The sequence below is a fragment of the Delphinus delphis genome, chromosome 11 (assembly GCF_949987515.2).
Source record: "Delphinus delphis chromosome 11, mDelDel1.2, whole genome shotgun sequence".
NCBI lineage: Eukaryota > Metazoa > Chordata > Mammalia > Artiodactyla > Delphinidae > Delphinus > Delphinus delphis.
In genome coordinates this window covers 1,101,319-1,128,463 of record NC_082693.1, presented here as the reverse complement: position 1 = coordinate 1,128,463, position 27,145 = coordinate 1,101,319, and the positions used below count along the sequence as shown (strand labels likewise).

Genomic DNA, 27,145 nt, shown 5'->3' with positions numbered 1-27,145 from the left:
TCTCTTGTTGTGGAGCACGGACTCTAGGCGCACAGGCTTCAGTGGTTGTGGCACGCGGGCTCAGTAGTTGTGGCTCGAGGGCTCTAGAGCGCAGGCTCAGTAGTTGTGGCACACGGGCTTAGCTGCTCTGTGGCGTTTGGGATCTTCCTGGACCAGGGCTAGAACCCATGTCCCCTGCATTGGCAGGCGGATTCTTAACCACTGTGCCACCAGGGAAGTCCCAATAAGTCTTTTTTTAAATGCAGGCTGATATGACAGCTGTCGCATACAATCTAACAAAATTGTTTCGAAAGAAGTTAAAGACAACTAAGTGCTACTAGAGCCATCTTAGGGAAAAAAACGAATGAACCTTTTGGCCAATCGAATATTTGTTCATGTAGCTGTCACAAAGGAATCAGAGAGCATCCTTCAATGTTACACAAAGATTCAGATACCATTCATAAGTAACAAATTTGATTTGAAAGGGATAAGAGAACATCACTTAGATTAGATAATTTTTAGGTTTCTATGATTTTTGTGTGTGTGTGTATGGTACACGGGCCTCTCACTGTTGTGGAGCACAGGCTCTGGACGCGCAGGCTCAGCGGCCATGGCTCATGGGCCTAGCCGCTCCACGGCTACGGCACGAACCCGTGTTCGGACCGGGGCACGAACCCGTGTCCCCTGCACCGGCAGGCGGACTCTCAACCACTGCGCCACCAGGGAAGCCCTAGGTTTCTATGATTTTATGAATACCTATCTTGCTTTCCCTCTCCTAAATATAAAAACATCATTAATGAAGAAGGAAAAAGAAACCTGAACTCTGCCTGAGGAGCAAACCACTGACCCTCCTGTGTCACCGCGAAAGGACGCCCCTCCGGTTACCTCTCTGCCAGGACTTCCAAGGGGCTCCTTCCCAGAGACCAACTGCGCACCATCCAGGCCGAGTCCATAGCAGCTAGAAAGCCCCGGGCTATTCCTGTTCCCATTGGCCAAAAAGGCTACAGAAACAGAAAACAAAGAATTAACCTGAATTACCTTTTAAAAGAGGGAAACTAAACTAAGGAGGAGAGAAAGAGTTTGCTGTTGAAGAGCAGCTGTACCCTGCCCTTCCCTTCCCTACTTCACAACCTGCAGACGGGCAAGTCACAAAGCCTTTGGAACTGCCACCCACAGTGGCAAGCCTGGGCTCCCCGTGGCCTGGGGCCCTCCCCTGTACACTAGACCGCGTGGCAGTGCAGACACTCGCTCCCCAGCTGGGACCCCAGAGCTGCCCCTCAGTGCGATGCCCCCTCGCCAGGCCTCCAACCCGAACTGCCACCTCCCGCTGCTCAGCACTCACCTCCAGAAGGCTGTCCCCCACCAGGGCCACCAGCAGCTGGTGGCCACCGTGCTCCCGCACCAGGGCCGCGTTCTCGGAGGCGTACATGCACGTGAAGTCGAACATGGCCACGTCGGGCTGCCCGTAGTGGTTGATGGCGAAGTCCAGGGAGGGCAGCTGCTGCTGGGTGGAGAAGTCGGCCGCCTCCCGGGCATAGCTCAGCAGGGCCTCCTGGTCCACATTCTCCCGGGACAGCAGGAGCTCCGTGTCGGCGTAGTCCTATCTCCAGAGGGAGAAGAGGCTCGATGGAAACGCCCAGGCAGGGGCGCCAGAGCCCGCCGGCCACAGCCATGCTGCGCGTTCCAGACGGAACCTAGTTCCGCAGCCTTCCCCTCCCTGTTCCCAAAGCAGTCTTCTATGCAAATTCAAAAGGAAAGGGGGGAGGCTGTTTCTAAAGGAACACAGGTTTTGCCGCCTAGAAACAGAGCACCCGCTTTTCCATTTACTTGGAACAAGTCACTGCTTCTTCAGTCTAGTCCACTCCACCTCACGGAGTTGCTTTGAATACCAAATACAATGATTCAATGTGATGACGCTCTGTAAACTGAAAAGCATTCATAGTTCAGGCTGCTATCAGCAATCACCGTCTTCTGGGCAGCAGCTGGACCTACACGGGACACTCAACCTTGCATAGCTCATCGAACCCAAAGGAAGAACCTGAAAGCTTCAGTGCCAGAGGGATGAGGAGGTGGGGGCAATAGGAGTCCTGGGGGCCGGGAAGAAATACACTGAAAAGTGGAACAGAAGTCTTCAAAACAATACACAAGATTCTGAAAGTCCCCATAGTAATCCACCAGCAAAGAAAAACAATGATGAGGGAAAAGGGCTTTCCACAGAAGGGATCGAGAAACTCCCTTTCTGTTTTGGAGGCTCTGGCACACTGAGCCAAGTCTTTCTTCTCAAGTGGGACCTAAGCTTTCCAAGTGCCCCTGATGGTACTTTCCGCTGGCACTACAAGATGTAAGAGCCGAACACAAATACTCAGGTTGGTCCCGGAAACTGTTTGTTCAACACTTAGTAAGTGGCCACCATGGGTTCTAAGTCTTAGCTTGGTCCCAAGGCATACCAATGGGTTCACCGGCTATTTCTTACTGATAGAGCATACAACTAAATATATCTTGCTCACGCTTTTGTCAGAATGGGCTGTGCCCACTGCTCTGTCCTGTTCTCCTCACACGCATAAGGGGCCACGGGGCTGAGACACAGACACGAGGTCCACGAGCTCCCAGCTCCCAGTTCCCCAGCACCGCCTGCAGACAAGGCAGCACCATAACTCAGACTGCAGTCACCCGACTCATCATCACCCTGCAAAGACAAAGGACATCCTGAAATTCAGCCGCCAGTCTGCGCTGGGAACTGCACAGGCCTGAATCACCGCATCTGGTGCCTCTTCTCTCCACTCATCACACAGGGACAGTTAATTCTCAAATCCAGATCAACAAGACCAAGCTAAGACTTAAGAAACTCTCCTTAAGGAGCCATCCACCTGTGGTTCTCTGCGTCCACATTCTGTCATCATCCCAGGGAATCTCATACAATTAGTCATCTGGAAAAAAGGCTTAGCTGGCCCTGGCTCTGGGTGAACAAGAGCCCTCATTGTCAGGCCATAAAGAGGTCCAAATATAGCCTGATCCAGGCACTGTAAGCATACCTGCAGTAAAGCCAGAACCGTTCTCAGGCTCCCATAAACACCAGTTTTTGCTTCTTGGTCTAACTCCCTTCCCTCTATAACCCCCTCCCAAAAGATGACCTACTAACCAACCAATAATCGGTCATATATGGAACTCATCATAACCACAAACAGAATCACCTGAAATTAAAATGAATATCTATGCATGAAATGCTATCTGAGATTTGCTTTGCACAGCCCAAAGTGGGAGTGGGGAGTGGGCTGGGGTACTCCTGGGACAGCGCTGGCCACGTGCTGACAACTGCTAATGCTGGATAACAGGCACATCGGGGTTCATTACACAAGTCTCTCCACTTTTGTTCGTGCTTGAAATTTTCCATAATAAAAGATTTTTTTTAAGTTAAACTAAAAAACATCAGAGGAGTACAAAGTACATGGTCCCAGGAGATGAGTGAGGCACTCATTTTCATCCCCTTGCAGGAAAAAACTCATCAGACAATAAAATTCTTTCTCTTGGTAATCACATGACCCAGTACAACATAAAAAGCGGTTTAAAAGAAATCCGCGACTCACGTGCAGTATCACCCCTTTGTCCAGTAAACTCTGCTTTTTGGCTGTCATAACAAAATAGTGTGTGTCATCTTTGTAGTAGACGATGTTCTCCAAATCGATCCCTGCAACAGAGAACAACATGCACATAAGGGTCTGCTGAGATGAAGGTGGGTTAGGCAGCCAGAGAGACTCTCCTGGCCCACAGAGGCCAGGGTTGTGGAACTCCAGACAGGGAACGAGAAAATGAAAAAGGCACCTGAGCCTGATCCTCACCTCCTGCACATTTGTTCATGAAAAGGGGGGGAGCTCTGGTTATCCTCACACTGCTCTGCATTCACCTGACACCCTGTTATCCTGGCAACAGCAATCAATCAGAAGCAGAAACACAAGGATGGGAAGAAAGGAGAGGTTAACCTCTAGTAAGAGGGTTTGAGTCAGTTCTCAGGTTAAACCTCTTTGATGCTCGTCAAGGCAACGGGAGAATCTCCTGGACTCTCACGGGCAGGACAGACAACTGGATGCCTGGAAGTACAGAGTGCACTACTGGCTCTTTAATTCGATTCACGTGAAAAACAGATGCAGTGGGAAGAAACCATGTTCTTCCAGAAAATAGGTAAGTGGAATTTGCCACACATTTTTATTACAGCAAAATGTCTAAGTGAATCCATCTATTCACAAGCTATCATACAACAACCTCATTTCTATCTAGCACGTGGTTTACTTCAAAGCCAAACAAACTCAGGAAAAAGAAGACACACTCAACACCTAGCGTCAGGTTCTCAACAAACCAGAGCTCCCCTCCAACAGCCGAAGGTGTCAGGCACCACCATGCAGAGGCAGGCAGGGGGAAGGGCTGGAGGAGCAGCCCATCCCTGCAATGAGGACAAAGGACACCCGAGTAGGAGACAGAGACACAGAAAGCATAACGCTCAGAATGAAGCACAGGAGTGAAGAAGGAGCAGAGGGGCAAACAACACAGCAGTTTCACTGATGACCCCCCCCGACCAAACCCTCCAAGAGAAAGATCACAAGCGGTATTTAAATTTCTATCCTTTTTTGCTGTGGAGGCATTGACACCAACCTGTGGCTTCCCTCAGTTCCTGGAAAAATTTTTGGTTGAATATAAAAGCCACACCACTGATCTCTTCCACTTTGGCTTCTGCGGTTGTATTTCGGTTAATAAAATTTGCTGTAATGGCAATGGCCAGTTTGCCACGAAATTCTTTCCGACGAAATCCTGGAAGGAAAGAAATTTTCAGAGGTGGCAAAAGCTGGCTAAAGAAGGAAGATCACGTCACACAGGCGGGGCGCTGAGGAAGACATGAGGGAATATGGGGATGGGAATCAACGGGAAGGTTTTAGGGCAGCTCTCCTCTATCTGGAAATAAGGTGTTTACCTCCCAAAGACTGTAACAATCCAGGAAAGACGTCAGTCACCCACAACTAACACACCGCTGGAAATCTGACAGACCAGAACAGTACTCAGTACAAGGGGTTCCATTTCATAAAAAGGGACGCCGTCTGCTTTAATAACTTAGGTTTAATCCTGCAATGTTCCCTGCTCACGGGTGGCTTGTCTCCCTGTGCCCTGGAGAAGTGGCCCAGTACCAGCTGGCGGGGCGAAGGTGGGGCCTGCCGTTCACCCAGCCTAGGCAGCGCACGCGTGAGGATTCTCAGGAGCGGGGCCTCTGAAGACACAAGCTCTTGGCAGGGTTCCTCCACATGAAGCAGGTGAAGGAGACAGGAGCACTACCCGTACCTTCCAAGGTGTTCCTGCGGCCATCCCCTCCAATGATCACTTCAAACTCATATTCTGATACAGGATGGGTTTTGGGGTGCACCAGGGCCCGCCAACCTATCCCTGCGGACGGAAGTCAAAATGAAGGTTATCACCCAGACCCATTCATATATCTAAGACATCTCTAGGCACCCAGGTGTGCAGACTGCACAAAACCCCACGCCAAAAACACACCAGGCATAAAAGCATGGGGTACAAACCAAAGAGAGAAAGAAGCCTCGAGGAAGGGTCACAAAGGAACGTCCCCACCACACGACTTCCTATAACAAATCCAAGCCCTTGTAATGTCTAATACTATGTCAGAGGCCTCCTCATAAGTCAAAAGTTCCTCCAAAGACACAGGCTGTGCAAATGGAGACACCCCTTTAACTAGCTCTGAAAACAACCCTCAGATTCCTCTCTTCTCCCTGGATCTCATCTTTCCTCACCTCTTCAAGGCCCTTTTATCCCTCCTTCATTTGTTCACTCACGTTCATTTTCTTGGTCCTCAGGAGGCTCCACAAGTCCTTGGAATTCCACATTGACATGGATTTCAATGCCTAGGATCAATGCTACTTTCAAAAGTATTAGTTGAAGCTGACGGATACCTGGGTGAACAGGAAGATTACAGGAGTGAGGGCCCACCGGGTAGAGAGGACAAGTCAGCATCACTGCTCCGGTCCCCTCATCCACCAATGCAGAGTTTATCCAGATGCTCAAAGCCACCTACAGCAGGCGGCTCTTCTGAGCCATGCTCCATAGCGTCTTCTTTTCTTTCTCAAGGGCAAATACAATTCAGTGCAAGAGGTGTTCTAGAGAGACACACAAGCCTACCTCTCAAAAGCTCTGAGACAGAAGGAGACTCTCCCTTCCATCCTCCCTGACACAGAGCCACAGTGACCGAGCAGCACCTACGATCCTGACAGGACTCACCACAGGAGGCAGAAGACAGGCACCCCCAGGGGTGCTTCCAATTGGATACAAAGGGCTGCCTCACTTCCTGAATTGCCCACGGCATCTCTCTCTCAGCCTGTTCCCTCACTGATCTTCACACACTCTTACATGCTGAGAGGGGATCCCTCAAACCAACCTTAGTCTCTTACCATTCCCCCTCCCACCACTGGTCTACGGCTGCAGAAACTAAGGCTCAAAATAATTGAAAAGCTTGCTCATTATCATAGTGAGACTTATTTATTTGTTCAGTGTCCAATGAATAGTTCCCAGGTGTCAGACACGGATGGCCCCAGGTACACTGAGAGAAAGTCTGGGCCCTGATGTGGGACCCTCTCAGCTCCAAGACAAATTCTGCCACACACAAGGCAGACAAGTCCGCTGATATACTGACCTCGGTCTACTGTTAACACCGACTGCCTACAGGCTGTGACCAATGAGCTAGGAATACGTGCTAGTCCTCCACGCAGCCGTCTCGGCGATCTCCCCCACTTTGCACCGTTCCACGTCACACTCCCAAAGACTTGTTAAATCCCCTGCTAGTGCACATCTCATTCCTGCAGATGGCTGTTACCCACTGCAGCCCGACAGATGCACAGAGTGCTTCTGCTGCCGGTGGAATGTGGCATCTGCTGGCCAGTGTCTGATAAACTGGCACAACTGCTTCAAAGAGCAAAGGGTTGAGTAGCTGAATGTTTACAGAACACATCTGAGGAGCTCAGAACAACAGTTCCTTGATAAGGCTGTCCTGCAATCATTAATGATGATCAACAGACAAGACTTCAACTTCATAATGTAGACAACAGTCTGTTCTGAACCGCTTTTCAGAGCGGCATGAAAACAAAAGCACCGTCTGCATTAATTTCTACTGCCTCGAGCACAGGCCCAGGCTGAGCTTGGAGGGGACAGGAGGAGAGCAGGAGCCCTCCACGCTGCAGACCTCACGAGAATCACTCGGCCAAAGGGATCCCACTATCTACTTGCCACTCACAGCCAGCCTAGGAGTCTGCTTCCTTCATCACTGTGGCTCCCCAGGACCGTCCCCAGAGTCTTTGTTCTCACATTAGGAGAGTACCCACCTAGCACACCACAGCAAGCTGCATACCTCGTGCTTCTCCCATCGGACTAAGAGCCACCAGAGGGTCAAAGCCCAAACTGGCAGTCTGTTTCCTAGCCTGGCCCCAATCCTATCCCACCCACTGCCGGTGCTCAGTAAGCGCTCAGGATGTTAGAATTCCTTAAGCTAAACTCATTTCATAGGAGACACCCTGGTAGTTAAGAATCTCAGGTTACAGAACCACTGGAGGGCAGGTATTTTGACTCCAAGCTGAGTGTGTTTTCTACACAATAGATACTAAGGATGTCAGGACACACTGGGCTTCTGAGTACAAATTCCTCTGGTAATCTGCCTGACTCTTTCTCCTGAAAAATGAGTAGAGGGTAGGCGTGGGATCCTACAGAAGAACTGATTTTACTTACTGATGTGGTCGATGGCTCCAGCACAGAACTTGCCGTAGAACTTCTTGGCACCCAGGCCTCGCAGGTCGTGTATGGTGAATGGCCAGAGATGCAAGACATTGTTGCGGGAGAAGGCATCTCGTTTCTCAATCACGACCACCTTAGCTCCCAATAAGGATAAATCGATGGCTGTGCGGAGACCGCAGGGGCCAGCTCCAATGATGAGACACTGAAAAACACAGCTGCTTTCAGGGCGAAGGCAGCACCTCTTGAGCGCATAACCACCATTCCCTAAAGCCCCCCAGTAGGGCTACTCTCCCCATGACCAAGAAACCTTCAAACCCATCCGGGTCAGAGCGGAGTGCCTGCAATGGCTTCAGAGAAAAGCTGTGGGCGCTCTGGATGGAGGAGACTTAACTGTAAGTGCTGGACAGAAACTCAGACGTGGCACCTGCAGATCACATTTATCTGGGTCCTCACATCAACACACAATATGAAGATCACATCTCATCTCTCAACAACAGGAAAAAACCTTCTCGAAGGTTTCTAAGTCAAGCAGATCTCTGTCCACAGAGGCACAGATCATTAAATACAAAGCCAAGCAATCTTAGGGTCCTGGAATGGACCTACCACTTGAGAGACTCCAAGGTGGTAATTTTCAAGAGCCAAAGTTTTATGTGCAGAAAAGAGTTCTAAAACCACCAACTTTAGACTGAAAATCCAGGGAAATGATCTTGAAGATCCATATTCTAGAGAAGTACTCAGGGTGAGACCACACACTTATCTTAACTAGTTGGCATGCACGTTCAGAAGAAAGACATGCACTGTTTCTGGCTTCCAATTCCTTTTATTCTGTTTTCTTTTTCCATATGAATTTATTTATTTATATTTTTAATTTTGGCTGTGTTGGGTCTTCGTTGCTGTGCACGGGCTTTCTCTAGTTGCAGCGAGTGGGGGCTACTCTTCGTTGTGGTGCGCGGGCTTCTCATTGCGGTGGCTTCTCTTGTTGCGGAGCATGGGCTCTAGGTGCGTGGGCTTCAGTAGTTGTGGCTCGCGGGCTCTAGAGCGCAGGCTCAGTAGTTGTGGCGCACAGGATTAGTTGCTCCGCGGCATGTAGGATCTTCCCGGACCAGTGCTCGAACCCATGTCCCTTGCACTGGCAGGCAGATTCTTAACCCCTGTACCACCAGGGAAGCCCCTCCAATGCAGCCAAAAATAAATAAATAAATTTATATATATATATATATATATATATATATATATATACACACATATGTGTGTATGTATATATATATGTATGTATATATATAAAACTCTAGAGTGCACTTGAATTACTTGCATTTTGTGGATGAATATCTACCCAAATGCAAACCAACACAGGGCAAGTTAAGGCTCTTGAAAGGACAGTAACAACAGTCACAAAGTCATCTGCAACTTCATTTCCCTGCTAGCTTTTCCGAACTTCTCACAGAAAGTGCTCTTTCTGAGCAGGAATGTATTACCTTTCTCCCCACGCCTCCCCCTGCACAGGTGACTTGGCATCTCGGGTCTTTGCCCAGGCCTACCCGTTTCATGGAAACTCTATTTCTCTAGATTGTGAAGAAAGCAAAAGAAATACTTTGGTTTACAAAGCCCTTGCTTATCAAGATAGACCTCTGGAAAATGGATGAAAGGAGGTCTGAAGCCTGTGGGAAAAAAATCCCCAAGTTGGCAAATACTCTACACCTTACCAGAGGCTGAGTCTGGAACAATGACTTTGCCAAGCGCCAGGCTGCCACGGTCAGACAGGACACTGACAGGGCCTGGCTACCTCTTTGCTCAGAGGCCTGCATCCTCCTAACAGTCTGAGATCCAACTAGAGCCTCAGCAAAATCAAACAACTCCTGTGGTGTTTGACTGCAGGGTTGTTCTCAGTAGCTGAAACCCCGAATGTTCCTATGTGAATCCACGAGATAAAAATGGGGCACACAGAACAGTCGAATGAACGAACACAGGTAGCGGATCCACAGAGTTCTGCCACAGTGTGAGCCTGACGGCCTCCCTAGGCTGTGGCCTCACCAGGCTACCTCCACCCAATGCTCTCTCCTTCTCCAGCTGAGTCCCTGGGTCAGTGCCCAGGGCCTGGGCGGCCGCCCCTACCTTAGTGTTAGTGCACGCCTTTCCCTTCTTGTAGTCTTTGTGGCTGCCCCGCTTGTCCAGCTTTGCCCAGAGGGCCTTGGCTCTCCAGTAGTTGAGCTTGGACTTGAGCTTGTGGTAAAAGGAGCGGTGGTCCTTAGGCTTCAGTTCCAGGTGGTCGCAGAGCTCTTGGAAGGCCTTGAGTGTCCCCTTGCAAGTGGTGGCCTGCACGAACCGGTCAAAGAGGATGTGAGCCCGATTCGTCGCCTCGTTCTTACGCTCCTCCATGTCGCCCCACTCTCAAGCCCCTGACAAATGGGGCGGTGGGGGGGCTGTCGATCCACCTGACGCCGTCACGTTAATCTAATAAAGAAAGAAAGAGGAACGGTTAGAAATCCAAAGCTGCATCTAGAAACATTTTCTAGGAGACACAGCTTTTCAGAGTGCACTGCCTAAGTGTTGCAGGCACTCGTTACACAAGCGTGGCAAGCTGCCCGTCCTCTAGACTCCAGGCGCCATCTGAGACACCGCGGGCAGAGAAATGAGGAAGACTGCGGTTGCTTTCAAGGATCTTACAGTTTAGTGGGTGAACAGAAGCTTAGATGTGCCCTACTAAATGTCAGAGAGAGAGAGGCTCAAGGGATGTGGGAACGCAGGGGAAGAGCGCCTACGTCATGGGGGAGGGATCCTCATCCAGGATGAGCCTCTGAGGGATGACATCTGAGGGTTTCAGGATAAATTAGTGTCAGCCAGGCAGGGAGGAAGCACAGGACGTGGAAAAGGAAGTAAACTGGAAGGCTTGCAAGGGACTCTTACAGATGAAAGGGTCAGGGATGTTTCCCGTGGAGTGAGTGGTGAGCCCAGGCCGAGGGATTACAAACAGAAGCCCTCATCTGTGGCAGGTTCCCTGTTACAGCTGAGCTGCCTTAGTGGAGGGGCTCACTAGGCAGTCGGCTGAGTCGGCTGAGTCGGCTCGGGGGCACAGCACACAGGTGGTAGCTGACCTGTGAAGCCTGGTCAGATCACACGGGGGAGCCCTGGGCTCCGGGGGAGATCTGGACTCAGCGAGGGAGGAGCTGGCAGCCAAGGACGAGCGTGCTCTGAAGAGCTTCTGAGGCACAGCGGAGAGGTCTGAGAGCAGAGCCAAGGTTGGCGTTTAGGGACCGAAGTCCTGCCATGCGGACGGCACGTGGCAGGTAGGATTTTACAGCCATTCCATTTTGCCCACAAAGAAACCTGACAGCAGTAATGATGCCGTCTATACCTCCCACTTATCAAAAACCTCCAGCACCTACCAGCCTACGTTTGCTGGGAGAAGCTTCAAGAAGGGAGGGGCCCCGCAAGCACTCCTTCACCCACTCCCTGCCTTGGGTCTGTACCACACTTACTTGTCATCACTGCGGAGAACTGCTGCTGGGGGCGGGAGGCAAAGGGCCAGAGGCTGGAACAGGGCGAGCAGAGAAGCAGGGCAGGGCAACAAGACGAGCAGCACCTCGGCCCTGGGTCCACACGCGCCGGGCCCAGGCTGCCCCACTCGGCCTCAGTTCTCCCTTGCGTGAGGTGAGAGTGGATGCCCCGAGTTCAGTGTGGGAAAACCCTCCCAGCCACAGGACTCAGGCCCAGGGCTCCAGACGACTTCCCGCCGGGTGACAAACAGGGCTGAGCCCGAGCTCTGCTTTAAAGAGGACCTGCTCGTGGAGATGGCAGGGGATGGAGGAAGGGAGCTGCTGACCTACTGTGTTGGGGGGAGGAGGGGTGGAAGTGAGGAGTGACCCGCTATTTACTGAACCAGCCCAGGGCAAAGGGAGCCACCAAACTATGTGCTGTGAGACCCTCTGCTTGCCTCCCCAGGCCTGGAAGAGCCCCACGTCCCGTCCTGAAGCTCTTGCAGGCGGGAGAAGCCCCCTTGGGAAGCAGGAATAAGATTCTGCTTCTTTCCACACTTCACCGTGTATTATAAGGTTGAATCGAACCAACTGGAGGTGTGGGTGGTTTCCTGAGAGAAGGCAATACCTAAATAAGAGGAACTGCCACTTTCCTCTTGTGTTTTCTGTGTCAACAGACACAGCACTTGTTCTGCGGAGGCCGAGGTGAAGGATGGTAATTCTTTACCTGAAACACACTGACTTGGCTTCTCATCTCAAATACATCACTAACTCAACAACCCCTCCTATGCACACTGCTAAACAACAGCTTGTCCCAATAGCCACGTGGCCAAGAGTCCAACAAGAAATGGAACTAACCTGCAGTTTCCCCTAAATAAAAGTTTATTCTAGGTCATGCTAAGCAGCAAGAGAAATATTTTAAAGTTTCTGAAAAGAGCCCATTCTTCTTCTTACAAGTCAATGCTCATCTTAGAAACTGCAGGTAGTCAAAAGACGGCTTTTAAGTGGCAGAGAAAACCAGACATGCTCATCCAGAAGCAGAAGAAAGGGTAATAACCCACGACTAGAAACAAGGGTCCCGGGTGTTGCCCGTCGGGGCCTCTGCAGCTTTATTTGCTTTGCTCGTGCAGCCAGCGCTCCTGCCCGTGCGTGCCCCATGTGTGTGCACAGCTCTCTCGAACCCCACCAGAGTCACAGTGTTTAGAAAGCTTTGAACACACCGGCTCTGATCTCTCTGCCTCTCGTCAAGAAAGAAAATGATTTTTCTTTGTTCCTGAACAGCAGCAGCCACCTTCCACGCCCTGCCAGGATCTGGAGCCCGAGGTACCGCCGTGTTCTAGCTGACACCGACACGCTCAAGATCCTGCGACATGCATTTCTAAAGGCCTTTCCCCTGTCTCACCCCACCCTAAAAGAGTCTCGGCATTTATTTTCAAAGAAGAATTCTGATGTGTGGGCTAACACCCCCTTGGTTGGCTGTAGCCCACCCTGTTTGAAACAAACATTTACTTCCAAAGAGCTGAGCACTTGCTCAAATCAAACCTCACCACAGATGAACACCTTCATTAATAACTGGCCCCCAATCCTTCTGCTGATGCAAAACACTTTCAAATGAACAGGTTCCAGCCACTCCCGGACAGCTGCAGAGAGCCTGCTTGCAAGAGGCAGACAGGGAGTAAGTGCCCAGTGTAAGAGAGTTCCACCTGCAGGTCACTAATGACAACAGATAAGTAGAGGGAAGCTGGTTCCTGGAACAATGTGACAGGCACCCGAGGTAAGACTACACAAGACCAATTCCCTCGGGCTGCCTCAGCTTTCCCCCTCTGTGAGCCAAGTGGCCGTAGCAGAAGACACTCCAGTGTCTGTTCTGCAGCTCTGCTGGCGGGACAGCCTCGTGCAGCCTGGGAACTACCCGGCACTGGGTTCACGCTAAGAGCAGCTGAGCAGACGGCAGAAGGACCACTCCCGCCATCGCCCTCATGCTTTCATTCCTGAACGTCAAACCCAGGTCGTGCTCCTCCGGGCCTCTCCTGGACCACGCCCATGTGCTGTACGTCCCACTAGCCGGGGAAAATCAACAGTCATAAGCGCAGGAGCCTACACACCAGGAAACCTGGCCAGAAGGTGCCAGAAATCCTGAGGACTGAAAAGTCAAGGTGTGGAAGGAAGGGACGAGGGAAGTGAGGAGCCTGAGGAGAGACGAGGAAGAGGTGGGGTCCGCTCTCCGCACGTCAGTGCGATCTCTGCCACCAGCAATGGCCTGCGAGTTCCATCCCACAGCAGCTGACTGCTGACTCAGAAGCACACTCCTTGGCTGTGGAGGAAAGTGCTGGAGAGACAGCCTATGAAGTGCATGCAGGAACAGAGTTTATGTTTCTATTTATAAGAGTAAAAGGTTGTCACTGACTCATGGCTGGTTTGAGAACACTCAGTCTCTAGCTCTTAGAATAGATGGGTGGTTATTTGAGGGGTGGGGGAGACTTATCTTTAAAAATAGAAAAATGAAAGAGAATCGAAACAACAAAATAAGAATTATGCTTCAAGAGTAAGAAATCAGAGCCAAGTTTGGTTAATTTTCCCCCTAGCCACCGCACCACTAATATGCTGGCACAGGTGCAAGTCTGACTCTTAACAAAGGATCTACGAAATGCTCCTTTCCTAGCCCATGCAGTCAGAGGCGTGACTTGTCTAAACAGACCTTAGAAGGAAGGCAGATAGGAAGACATGCTTTACAATGTCATTAGGAGGAAAATTAGATGACAAATGCACTTCAGATTACAGAGATTCCTTCATGTTTTACAGAAACAAGGACCAAAGTAGCCAAATGCCTTGAGTTCTTGGTCAGTCTTTCTGCAAACGGGCCGCTCCAGCCACCACCGTCTGTGGATGGGGACACTGAGTCCCTGGCCTGGGGCATCTGACTGAATCAGACTGCCTGGGAATGAAACTCCTCGCCACCCCAACTGCTTCCCAGCTCCTGTCCCAAAGGCCTCTCATCTCTCATGGCCCCAAGATAAGGTTCTCTAGGTCCCAAGGAAGCAAGCTCAAAATACAAGAAGGAAAGCAGTCCTTCTCACAATTCTTGTTGCTGCCTTTGTTCCATCCTCAGTTCTTCTCTGACTTTTCATCCTATTTAGCATCAGATGGACACTCGGCGGGATGCTGAGGACATCGGAAACCAGCCCCCGTGCCCCTCCCCATTCCATGGATCTGCTCTTTAGTCCCACGCACCGGTCCTCATCCACGCCTGCGATTCCGCAAGTGCATGACTGGAATGGCTCTCTCCTCCACTACCTCAAGGCTTCATCAGGGCAGGGACCGGGTCTCTGCAGCTTCAGCCTGGCCTGCAGTAGGAACACTCTAGTTTCTGTGGAGTTGACAAGGGAAAAGAATCCCTAGTGGAAGTCTGTCTGGAGGTCCCTGCATGGCTGGGGGAGGTGGAGGAGAAGCGGGGGGATGTTACAGAGGAGAGTTCTATCTAATGTGCCACGAAAATGGGGTGTCTAAGAACAGTCCGCCTGGGCAGGGAAGAGCCACTAGCAAGAATGCAGTGCTTTTGTTATGGATTCTCACATTGCCTTATTCTAGGAGGTGGAACGGCCCTCTCTAGAGGGGTCTGAGAGGAGCCTGGACCACGACCTCTGGGTTCTCTTCCAAGTCTCCAATTCTGAAAGACGCTAACCCCTAATGTTGTATCTTCTCAAAACTTTTTATTTTACTTTCTTTGATAGCAACCTATATCTTCAGGAAAAACACCTACACAATTGACCAAGGAGTCAGAAATGACCTCTGCCCATAGAGAACAGACTTGTGGTTGCCGAGGGGGAGAGGGAAAGGGATGGACTGGGAGTTTGGGGTTGGTAGATGCAAACTATTACATTTAGAATGGATAAACAACAAGGTCCTACTGTATAGCACAGGGAACTATACTCAATATCCTGTGATAAACCATAATGGAAAAGAGCATAAAAAAAAGAATATATATGTATATAACTCAGTCACTTTGCTGTACAGCAGAGATTGACACACTGTAAATCAACTATACTTCAATAAAAATTTTTAAAAATATATATAAATAGGATCATTAAAAAGATAAAATATTGAAGGGTCAAAAAAATAAAATATATCTAAAACACAACTTTAAAAAAAGAAAAGAAAAGAAAAGAAATGACGTCTGCCTTTGTCACCCCAAGCAAACACTAACAAGTCCAAGTCAGAGCCGAACACCAGTAAACATAATGGCTGATGCCGATGCAAATGCCAATGTCTGTCCCAAATAACCGGGGAAAACAAAGAGTCAAAAAGAGCAATGCCCCAGCCCCAGTGTCTCAGGAAGAGCATCTTCACCTGCAAAGTGTAGGTAACGTCCAACGAATCACAGGGTTTTGCAGGAACTGAGGTAATGAATGCAAAATGTTTAGCAGTGCCAGGTGCACAGCAAGACCCAGTAAATGGCAGGAGTGTTGTTATTATCTAGTAGTTTATAATCCCATCAACAAAAGGTTATACTCAGCTAAATAAGTGGCTACTCATATAACAGAATGAGAGAACTCAGACAGCTCTGTCTTCTGAAAGAAAGAAAAATGTTGTAAAACTTCCTTTGTCCCTCCCTCACTCTTCACCCTCCCCACTCCACTTGTCCCAGAAGGTGTGACAATGGCATTGGGCAGGAGGGGCTAAAGGATAACACCCGAGTGGGCAAGTTCCTGCCAAACTCAGATGTTCAAACAAGAAAGATACAAGGACTGTCAGTGACAGTGAAAACAGCCAACACTGAATACTTACTGGCAGTCAGATCCACACCGCATCTCCACCGTCACCACGATCTACCACCTGCATTTTGCAGGTGGAAAACTGCTGCTTAAAAATGTTTAAACGTCACACATCAGGAAAACGGTGCAGCCAGGTTTTGTATCCAGAGCCCAAGGCCCAAGCCATTCGAAGGAAGAACCACCTGAGAACACAGCTTGAGAAACAAGAGCTCATCAGAACGACGTCCCCGGTCCAGAACCTCCAGGAAGAGCGCTCCGGGTGAACTTCGCAAGGACACACAATACAAGATTCTTTTTCTTCTCACAATTCATCGCTGTATGGGCTCCTCTGAAATGGAGCCCTTTCTCAAATGGAGGTCAGGGCACTCTGGGGTCACAGTGACCCTCTGAGTGGCAGCTGAAAGGCTGAGCGCTCCCCAGCCTGCATCCCTCAGCAGCTCTCGCACCTGAGCCATCTTCAGCACCTCTCAGGAGGTGATCACAAAGCATTTCTGAACCACCCAATGCTACTCCACTCGCTGCAGGAACTCAGGGCAGGACAGGAGGTGAATCTCAACCTACTCACTACCAAAGGTCCAGAGCTGAGTGACAGAGACCAAAAGACCAACCCCTTCCTGCCCACACGTCTGAGAGCCTTGTTATGATCCAGGCTGTCAGGGCAAGGAAAGGGCCTCTGGGTGGGGAGAGAGGCTCACTGAGGTTGTGGGAAAGCGCAACCAAAAGCTGTTTTCTGCACAAGGGCAGGCTCCAATCCACGTATCTTGGCGCTGTGTACCCAGTTCCCGGCACACAGTAGGTGCTCAGTGAGGTTCTGCTGACTAGAAGACTGACTACCCAGCCACCTGCACTTGTGCAGTCGGGAAGTGGTCTGCCTGGCAGTTGTGCAGGGTGACCTCGAGGGCCACTGCTAGACAGGGGCTCAGAGAACACCAAAGCTGCGGCAGCCCAGCGGGATACCGACACTCCCACAAGGACAGCTGTGGAGCTGTAGGGAGACACCTCCGGTATCTCCTGCTCCCGGGGGCAGACCCTGCAGCAAAAGCTTTGTAAACACGTGAACTGCTGGCAAGAGGTTAACGTGGCACTGAATCTGGGGTTTTTCAGTCGTCTGGTCTGCCTACTACCAACTGCCATGAATCACAAAATACACGATGGTCAAGATACGAAGGACCGCCCAGTGTGACCAGCCACCCCACACCTGCATCTTCTGTGTACCGACCACAACACACAAACAGCTGCACTGACAGGCGGCTTTCTACCTTGTGAAGCAGTCTTCACCATCTTTGAGCAGCTTGAAATGTTAATTTCCCAAGGACACAATTTCTAGGTAGAAGACCTCATAGTTTTTACTCCATGGCCCAAAATTTCCCCTTGGAAGTATCCAGAACAAAATTAGTTCCTCTTTTACAGGCCAGCCGTCCAAACATCTGCTATCTTCACGTCCTCCTCAGTTCCTTCAACCATTTCTCTTTTGACGTGGCTTTCAGTTTCTTCACCTTAGCATTCTTCCATAAGCTCCAACGACCATGTCAATACCCATCTCATCTGCCCTCCTTCCGTGAAGATGAACACGCCCACGTGAAGCAACCCATGTGCACCGATCCCACCCCCCTTACTCAAGCACACACACTGCCTCCTGCACTGGTCCTCTCCTCCTGCATCAGTCCCTCCCCCAAACAACTATTTCCACTGACGTAGGCTCTCATCTTTAAAAACCCTGCCCCGTCCCCATCTCCTCTGACCAGTGTTCCCCACTCCCCAGGAGAACTGTCTGTGCTGTGCTCGTGACTTCCTCTCCCACTGTCCCTGAACCTACAACTGTCCCTGAACCTACAACAAGGCTTCATTCCCACTGCTCTGCATAAACATCTCATCAAGGACACAGTGATTGTCACACTGTCAAATCCAACGGCCAATCCTCAAGCCTAGTTTCCTCCACCAGCCCAGAGCTCGAGTCACAGCCCACCACGCCTCTCCTCGGCCCTGGGACACCACCCTCCTGGTTCTCCTCTGGGCTCTACAGATACTTTCCTGTGTCCTTTACCGGTCCCTCACATATCCCCACCCTTTGCATGTTGAAATGGTCATGGGGTCACTCAGTCTTTGGGTCTCTTCTCAATCTACATCCACTCCCTGAACATCAGTGGCTTCCTAACTTTTTAAACCGTACACACAGTTCTCTGTATATATAGTTTATGTAAATGTAATTTTTCTTAACAATAAAGCTATTTTTAATTTCAATCAATCAAAATCTTGTAGCTTTTAGAATCTATTGCTCAAGACTGCACGTAAGCAACTTAAATGCAAATTATATTGGTAGCGCTTAGGGGAAGCAGACTGTGTACTTTGTTTTTTTTGCTCTCCACTTCTATTTGATATTTTTATTAGTTATCTGTTTTATACATATTAGTGTAAATATGTCAATCCCAATCTCCCAATTCATCCCATCACCACCACCCACCGCCATAAATGTAATTTTTGAAAAATGTCACAAGTTACCTTTACTACTGAAATATTCTGACGTTTTCTGTTCTCTCATTCTTTAAAGTTGCTGGTCCCCACTATATTGCTTTCATGACCCATTAATGAGACATAACCCACTTTGAAAAACTCTGCTCTCCATGTCCCCCAGTACCATGGCCTTAAGTATCCATTTTACATAGACAGCGTCACTGTGCACAAATTTATTTTCTCTCCTCTGAACCTGTAAAACCAACTGCTTATTTGACATTTCTACTTGGAAATTTGACAAGCATCTCAAACTTAACATGCACACAACCTTGATTCCCGTTCCTATCCCCAGCCTGCTTCTTCCTTAGTATTTTCTGCATCTCAGCAAATGACACCAACATCCAGCGAGCTGCTCAATCTAAAACCCTTAGAATTATGCTAATTTCTGTCACATCCCATAGTCAGTTCTTCAGTATCTTCTGTCCGTTCCATCTTCAAAGTACAGCCCAATCCAACCACTCTCCACCATCTTGTCCCCCACCCTCATCAAAGTCATGTCATCCCTCCTTTGGGTTCCTCCAGAGCCCCTCCCTGCTGCCACCGTCCCAGTCCCACCTCCCCCGAATGTTTTCCAATAGTAGCCTGAGCATTCACTCAATGTTGGTCCAATCAGGTTACACCTCTGCTCTACGGCTCCATGGCTTCCCAGCTCAGAGTTAAATCCAAAGTCCTCACAATGGCCTCTGAGGCCCAGAGTGACCTACCGCACTCCCGTCCCCTACGCTCTTTAGGCTCTAGCCAGACTGGCCTCCTTCTTGTTCACCAAGTACCCCCAGCAGCGGCCACCCAGGTCTCTGCATGCCCGCTCTCCCTGCTGATGCTCTCCACCAGATGGCCACATGGCTTTCGTTTGTTTGTTTTTTATTTATTTATTTTTGGCTGTGTTGGGTCTTTATTGCTGTGCACTGGCTTTATCTAGTTGTGGTGGGCGGAGGCTACTCTTCGTTGCAGTGCGTGGCCTTCTCATTGCAGTGGCTCCTCCTGTTGAGGAGCACGGGCTCTAGAGTGCAGGCTCACTAGTTGTGGCTCGAGGGCTCTGGAGCGCAGGCTCAGTAGTTGTGGCGCACGGGCTTAGTTGCTCCGCGGCATGTGGGATCGCCCCGGACCAGGGCTCCAACCCATGGCCCCTGCGTTGGCAGGCGGATTCTTAACCACTGAGCCACCAGGGAAGCTCCCCACAGCTTCCTCTTCACCTTCTTCAGGGCTTTGCTCAAACATCACCTCGTTAGAGAACCTTTCCTGAGCCCCCCCGCCCAACAGACGAAAGAGCACCCACCTCCCATTTCTCTTTAACCCCCTCACCTTGCTTCATTTTTCCTGTGGCATTTGTTATGACCTGACATAGTGTATGTGACTTATTTGTGTATTGTCCGTCTTCTCCAGCAGAATGTAAGCCCCAAATATAAAGAAAAGAGCTCAACTGGAATGTGCCCCTCACTGCCGACACCACCGCACAGAACAACCTGCAAATCTTTATCACTAATGTGTTGCTTCTAAAATCTACCCCCATATTTACGCGCTTTGCTTTCAAGACCCACTGGGACCTTTCAACTATCTTTACTAAAACTCATCTTGTTTGATTCAGCCAGAGTCATGGATGCAGTTCCCATCTTAGCATTAAAACAAACATTTTTACCATGGCCTACAAGGCCCTAGAACAGTGTTTCACAAAATTTTGGTCTTAGGACTCATACTTTATACTCTTAAAAATATTGAGAACCCAAAGATCTATCAATACTTACTGCATGTGAAGTTAAAACTGAGAAAAATTTCAATATTAATTCAGTTTAAAACAATCCATTACACAGTAATTAACATTTTTTCCATAAAATATTTTCCAAAACAAAAATGTAGTGATTAGAGTGATAATGTTTTTACATTGTTGCAAATCTCCTCAATGTCTGGCTTATTTAAGACAGCTGGATTCCCACGTCTGCTTCCTGCACTCCATCCGCTGCAGTACCACGTATCATGCAGCCTCTAGAAAACTCCACCGTACACTCGTGAGCAGAAAAGAGGGGAAAAGTCAAGTATTTCCAGCTTAGTATCACTGTGAAAATAGTGTTAAGCTCACGGACCCCCCCTGAAAAGGTGTCGGGGAGCCCCTATGAGACCCACATCCCATGCCCTTACCTCTCTCACCTCCTGCTACTGCGGCCCCCTTACTCATCCCCTCCGTCACACCGGCTTCCTTCCTGCCCCGTGAACAGACTCTCCCCTCAGCCTGGGCACTCGCTGCTCCTATGTCTGAAATACTCTCCCCCAGATCCAGTCACATATTCAAAAAATACTACCGAGCATCTGTTGTGTGCCAAGCACTTTACTTTTTCCTTTTTTTAAATACATTTATTTTATTTTATTTATTTTTGGCCGTGTTGGGTCTTCGTTGCTGTGCATGGGCTTTCTCTAGTTGTGGCGAGCAGGGGCTACTCTTCGTTGCGGTGTGTGGGCTTCTCATTGCGGTGGCTTCTCTTGTTGCGGAGCACAGGCTCTAGGCACACGGGCTCAGTAGTTGTGGCTCGCGGGTTCTAGAGCACAGGCTCAGTAGTTGTGGCATGCGGGCTCAGTAGTTGTGGCTCGCGGGCTCTAGAGCACAGGCTCAGTCGTTGTGGCTCACGGGCTCTAGAGCGCAAGCTCAGTAGTTGTGGTGTGCAGGCTCAGTAGTTGTGGCTCATGGACTCTAGAGTACAGGCTCAGTAGTTGTGGCACGTGGGCTCAGTAGTTGTGGTTCATGGGCTCTAGAGCACAGGCTCAGTAGTTGTGGCCCATGGGATCTAGCGTGCAGGCTCAGTAGTTGTGTGCCGAGCACTTTTCTAGGCTCTAGAAACAACACAGTGAACAGAGGGAAAACCTGTCCCTGCCTCCCTGGGTGCCCGTCCTCTGAAGGGGCTGACAGGTGTGTGATGCACCCTCACCACCCTTGGCTGCTATTCGAGTGTCACCTCCACAGTGTGGCCTTCCCTGAGCACACCACTTAAAACTGACCCCCACCCAGCTTAGCCTCTTGCCCTGTTTTCCCCGCAGCACGCACCACAGTCTGATGCACTATAAATGCCATTTACTGTCTTCCTCTCTAGAATGCGAGCTCTACGAGGACAGGGATTTTTGCCACTTTGCTCCCTGCTGTATCGTCGCACCCAGAATGGGTCCTGGCTCAGAGCAGCGCACAACAACTGCCTCTTTTTTGTTGTTGTTGTTTTAATTTATTTTATTTATTTATTTTTGGCTCTGTTGGGTCTTCATTGCTGTATGTGGACTTTCTCTAATTGTGGCGAGCAGGGGATACTCTTCATTGTGGTGTGCGGGCTTCTCATTGCAGTGGCTTCTCTTGTTGCGGAGCATGGGCTCTAGGCACGCGGGCTCAGCAGTTACGGCACGTGGGCTCAGTAGTTGTGGCTCACGGGCTCTAGAGCTCAGGCTCAGCAGTTGTGCACACGGGCTTAGCTGCTCCACGGCATGTGGGATCTTCCCGGACCAGGGCTTGAACCCGTGTCCCCTGCATTGGCAGGCAGATTCTCAACCACTATGCCACCCGGGAAGCCCAACAACTACCTCTTGAATCCATGAACAGATGCGTGACATCAGGGGGTTCAAGTAGAATTCTGTTGGGACGTGAGATGGAAGTCACCAAATGAAAATGGACTGAGAGCCACCAGGATGAGAGCAGGAACACGCAGAATCCTACAAGGGGCCCGCGCCTTTTCCACGGCCACACCTGCTGTGGACCCTCCCTCTATAGACCCCTCCGGCAGACCCCTGCACCCATGCAGCAGGAGAGGAGAGCCGGACAGGAGCCAAGCCCTGGAGGCAGCTTTGTTTTCACAGCCAAATGGTTTCAGAGTAACAGACCCCATGAAAAGAATCTGGTTGCACAGAAGAAGAGTTTATCAGTGTCATGAAGTGTTACAGGGCAGCTCCCAGCCCATCTCCCCCGGAAGCTAAGGGAAAGACCCATAATCTTTCTATATCCGGGGTGTGTGTGTGTGTTTGTGTTTAAAATCTGTCTCAGAAATCCATGCTGCTGTCATAAGTTGGGGTGCCTGCAAAGGCAGCGTTTCCTCACTCACGGCTGAAGACAAAGGGGAGCCGCACCGCCCAGCAGCTTCTGACAAGGCTGCCCAGAGATTAAGTGGAGAAGGTGGGCAAACAGAGACAGACAGCTGGACCCTTGAAACACCAGCTGCAGAGATGGGATAGGGATGGAACTTTTCGGAACAGTAGGAAAAAAAGTCAGCAGCGCAGACTGATGTGGCCACATCAACCTAGAGGGTTGGGAGGGGTGTCAGCACCACCCAGGGATTCAGGCCCCGCAAGCCACACCCACCCCATCCACTCTTAATGCCCCCGTCTCGCAGGAGCAGGGGCCTCACCTTCCCCTTCTCCAGCTCCCACTCACTGTCCTCACCCCTACCCTCCCTGGAGGAGGGTCCTGCCAGTCAGAGGCCCTTTGTTCTCTGAAACCGGCGCCACCTACTGTAGTACATTTCCCCCCTTTTTCGCCATTTTTAAGTGCACAGTTCAGTGGCATTAAGTACATTCGCGTCCTGTGCAACTATCACCACCACCCACCTGTCATACATTTTAAACTTCTTCCTCCCTCCCAGCCTGCATGCTGGGGTCTCTCCCATCTTCCCACACACCTGTGCACCTTTCCAGCTGCCGGCCCCTCCCTCCTGCTTCCTGGGGGCGCCATCTACCCCTTGCTGTCCCCACCGCATGACCTCCTAACTTCGCCCCATCACCTTTCCCCTCCCTCTGAATCTGGCTTCTGTCCTCATCACTCCACTGAGGGCGCTGTGAAAGGCTCAGACACTTCAACCCCTATCTCACTTGTTCCCGCTCATTTGCTCTTCCTGGAAACCCTCCTCTCCTTGGCTCTGTCTCCTGCTTCTCAACCACTACTATCCTCAGGCTTCTCAGCTCCCTCAAATGGCTACAACTGTTTCAGCTGCCCCTCTCTTCATAAACTGGACGACCCCTACACTTCTAACTTTGCTGACCTTGCTTCTGAGATCCAAACGCTACTGAAGATCTTCATCCAGACATCCCACGGGTACCTCAAACTGAGGAGTGCACCACAGGACACTTCCGTTCTCTTCCCCAGCTCTCACCTCCTCATGTAGTCAAATGCTGCCACTATCCACCCACCAATGGAAACCGGGGGTCATTTCAGACCCTTCTCGGTGTTAATCTCGCAATCCGATCAACCAATAGCAAAGACCTCTTGATTCTAACTCTCTGGGACCTCATCTTTATAAAGCATCTCCCTACCAGTATCTTGGTGGGAGCACCTGTGATCTCTAGTTGGACCATTACTACAGCTTTTCATCTTAAGCCCCCTCCAATCCATCCCCCACAGGAGTGCCTGAGCGTTTTTTTTAAAGAGCAAATGTGATCCCTTGCCTCAAATGTGATCCACTACAGCCTTCCCGTGTTTTTAGGGAATAATCCAAAGCCTCAGCAAGGCTCAAAAGGCCCCAGAGGTCTAGCAGCAGCCTTGCTCCCACCCCTCCACACACAGTCCACTGTCCTCAGTCATCCTCGCAGCCTCCAGGACGCGCCTCAAGTGTGGTCACGGTGCTCCCCTCGCCCGGCACGGCCTTCCTCCCTGCCCACATCCCTCCCCCCTTTCCACACTTGCCACTGCTCTGAAATGAAGCCCACGTCTGCCTGCCCATCAGCTCAGGGGGCACTAGTTAGCAGGAAGAGTCATTCATTTCTGTTCTTGCACTCAGTACACGTGACAGTGGGGAGGAGAAAGAGAAATGAAAGGCTCACGTGGGGGGCTTCCCTGGTGGCAGAGCGGTTGGGAATCCGCCTGCCACTGCAGGGGACACAGGTTCGAACCCTGGTCAGGAAGATCCCACATGCCGCGGAGCAACTAAGCCCGTGTGCCACAGCTACTGAGCCTGCGCTCTAGAGCCCGCGAGCCACAACTGCTGAGCCCATGAGCCACAACTACTGAGCCTGCGTGCCACAACTGAGCCTGCACTCTAGAACCCGCGAGCCACAACTACTGAGCCTGCGCTGTAGAGCCCACGAGCCACAACTACTGAGCCCATGCACCCACAGCCCGTGCTCCACAAGAGAAGCCACCGCAATGAGAAGCCCACGCACCGGAACGAAGAGTAGCCCCTGCTCGCCGCAACTAGAGAAAGCCCGAGCACAGCAATGAAGACCCAACTCAGCCAAAAAAAAAAAAAAAAGGCTCATGTGGGCCACAGAGTCTAATGTCACAGAATACAGAAAGGAGAAAAAATGTGTGTGAAGATTCATTTTGTTACTAACTTGTTATTGATTTAAGGGGTGAGAGAAGGGCAAGGAAGTGGCCAAAGCTGAGTTTCCTAAGGTATCTCTGGACAGTTCTTGATTAAGAAAAGGACTTTTGTTTTCAATTCACATTTTAGAACAATATTTACCTTTTCCAGATACCAGAGGATCACGGGTCACTGGTACAGTGATGTCTAAGCTCCCAAGGGTTAGACAGTCCAAAGGAAAAGATTCACCAGATGGCCACAGGGTTCTTGGAGATGGAAACAGGGAAGGAAGGAGGAGATAAAGCAAGCATAAGTATGCTTCCTCTGGGAAGACCGGCTGTAAAACAGGAGCAGTAAGATGCAGCTGTCTCAGGAGGCTGGCAGCTAATGAAGGAAAAAGATCTCAAATCTCCAACAGGGTTGATGACGACCCCCTCCACCTCCACCCCACACACCAAGCAAACTGACCAGATCTGCCTTGGCTCCAGGCCACAGAAGATCTGCCTTGGCTCCAGGCTCCAGGCTAGATGGCTCCAAGACCATGATTTTTTTTTCAACTATCTTCACGGAGAAAATCTCAGCTGTTTTCTCCAAAGCAGAAATAAACTGAGAAGGCTAATCTTAAACCAGCTCTACAGAACATACTTTCCCTTACCAATTAGCTTAAGAGGGTATGGGACTTAGGCAAAATTTCCCCAGCAAAACACAGTTTTCTCTGGTTCAAACACTCCTCAAGGCCAGCCCTCTCATTCTGCTGATTCCTACTGAGCTCTGACACCATCGACCATCATTCCCGCAGCTACAGCCCTAATTCCTTCACGAGGGAAAGAGTCCATCTGGTTAGAAATAAAACACTCAGAGAAAGGGAATACAACAAGCTTCATTTCCTTATGCTTAAGGAATACTGCAAATTCCTGAGCTACACTCTGGCAGGCTCTTGAAAGGGCCCAGCCCACAGCCTCTCCTTGCTTACGCCGCCAACCCTGCCCTGGGGAGGATCCCCACCCTGTCCAGGGTGCGCTGACGGTATAGCCAAGACTTGAGTTTCGTTTCTCCCAAAGACCAACTGCCGATAACCAACTGCCATGAGACCTATGGGCTCCAAAACTCCAACTACTCTGGGCCCAAAGCCAGCAACCTACCAAAGTTTTTCTACAGAAGACTAATTAATCTTCACTCAATTCAGTGCCAACGAGATTAGGCAGTAAAGTCCTCAAAGCACCTAAAGGGCCTGCTCCACATCCACCATGTCCTAAAACACCTACAGCGCCCTATGGCCACCTTCAGCATCCTTCTCTGGTCCAGCAGCGGCGAGCTTCAGGTGACACGTTGTTCCTTGCCCACCACTGGATTTTCTGAAACCCTCGCCCAAGTTTTCACAGGCATAATTCATTGCTACTTGACCTGCTGGCTCTGGTGCACAGAAGGCGAACGCTTTGGTTTGCTCCACAGCCTGAAATCTAACATCTGAGAGAACTCAAGTGCTCCGCAGGGGATATCATTAGGCACTACCTACTGCCTGACCCTCTCACCACTGTGGCTAAGGCAGGCCTGCCTCTGGGAAGCCACCCTCATGAGGAGTGCCCTCTGCCCTCTCGTGAACTGGACGAGCTCCGTGCCTCAGCCATGATCACCACCACTCAGTGCCGAGCATGACCAAGTGATCTGGGTACATTTCACCTTCTCAGGTTCCTACTTTTGGGTACAGACTGAGTATATCACCTTCAGGAATATCACTCACTTCGGGACAGGGAAAAGTGAATGTATCTGTTCAACTTAAATAGATATCTGATACAGACACTGGACATCAGACATAAAGACCTTGTTAAAGGACCTTAAAGTAAGCAGCCTTATATCTCAAAAGACGTCTGACCAGAAGCCCCAGAGTATCTCAAATCACAGTGTGAGCACAGTAGGAATTCAACAAATGTCACACTGGGATGACCTCAAAAGGATGGCCTCTCTTTGTGCTGACTGCCTACCTCCTATGGGCAATTTAGCCCATTTGTTCATGTTAAAGCCTCAATCCCTGCTAACAGCAAGTTTTTTTTTAAACAACCCAGTGTGTGACAGGCACTGACATACAACAGTGAGAGTGGGCAAGATCTTTGCCGTCGTGAAGCGTACGGCTCCTGAAGAGGAAGTCAGCGATAATCAGATAGTGAACCAAACCTGCGTCATATACCGCAAGCCAACTGCATCGAGTGGCATTTGGGCTGAAGGCAGGAAATCTGCTTACCTCCTTTTCAATCATCTGGATAATTTGGGGGAGAAAGCAGAAGAGGATAAAGAGGTAAGAGAATATACAGACAACGGGAATCATTACTTAGCCACCTCTCCCACTGAACCTTCAAAAGCAACCATTGAGAAATGGCCA

The 27,145-nt window shown here is 50.2% G+C and overlaps 1 protein-coding gene across 6 annotated transcripts in view; it reads right to left on the bottom strand.

Moving 5' to 3' along the window:
* MICAL3 (microtubule associated monooxygenase, calponin and LIM domain containing 3) overlaps positions 1-27,145 on the bottom strand; it is a 175,926-nt gene that overhangs the window by 90,637 nt on the left and 58,144 nt on the right. For all 6 annotated transcript variants that reach the window (XM_060024039.1, XM_060024034.1, XM_060024035.1 and 3 more), the window contains exons 4-11: positions 9,868-10,206; positions 7,750-7,957; positions 5,811-5,927; positions 5,302-5,403; positions 4,624-4,779; positions 3,564-3,664; positions 1,322-1,579; positions 865-980 (exon numbers count right to left, since the gene is read on the bottom strand). In XM_060024039.1, the coding sequence (XP_059880022.1) occupies positions 865-980; positions 1,322-1,579; positions 3,564-3,664; positions 4,624-4,779; positions 5,302-5,403; positions 5,811-5,927; positions 7,750-7,957; positions 9,868-10,131 (1,322 nt within the window). In that variant the 5' untranslated portion in view covers positions 10,132-10,206. The remainder of the gene's footprint in view (positions 1-864; positions 981-1,321; positions 1,580-3,563; positions 3,665-4,623; positions 4,780-5,301; positions 5,404-5,810; positions 5,928-7,749; positions 7,958-9,867; positions 10,207-27,145) is intronic.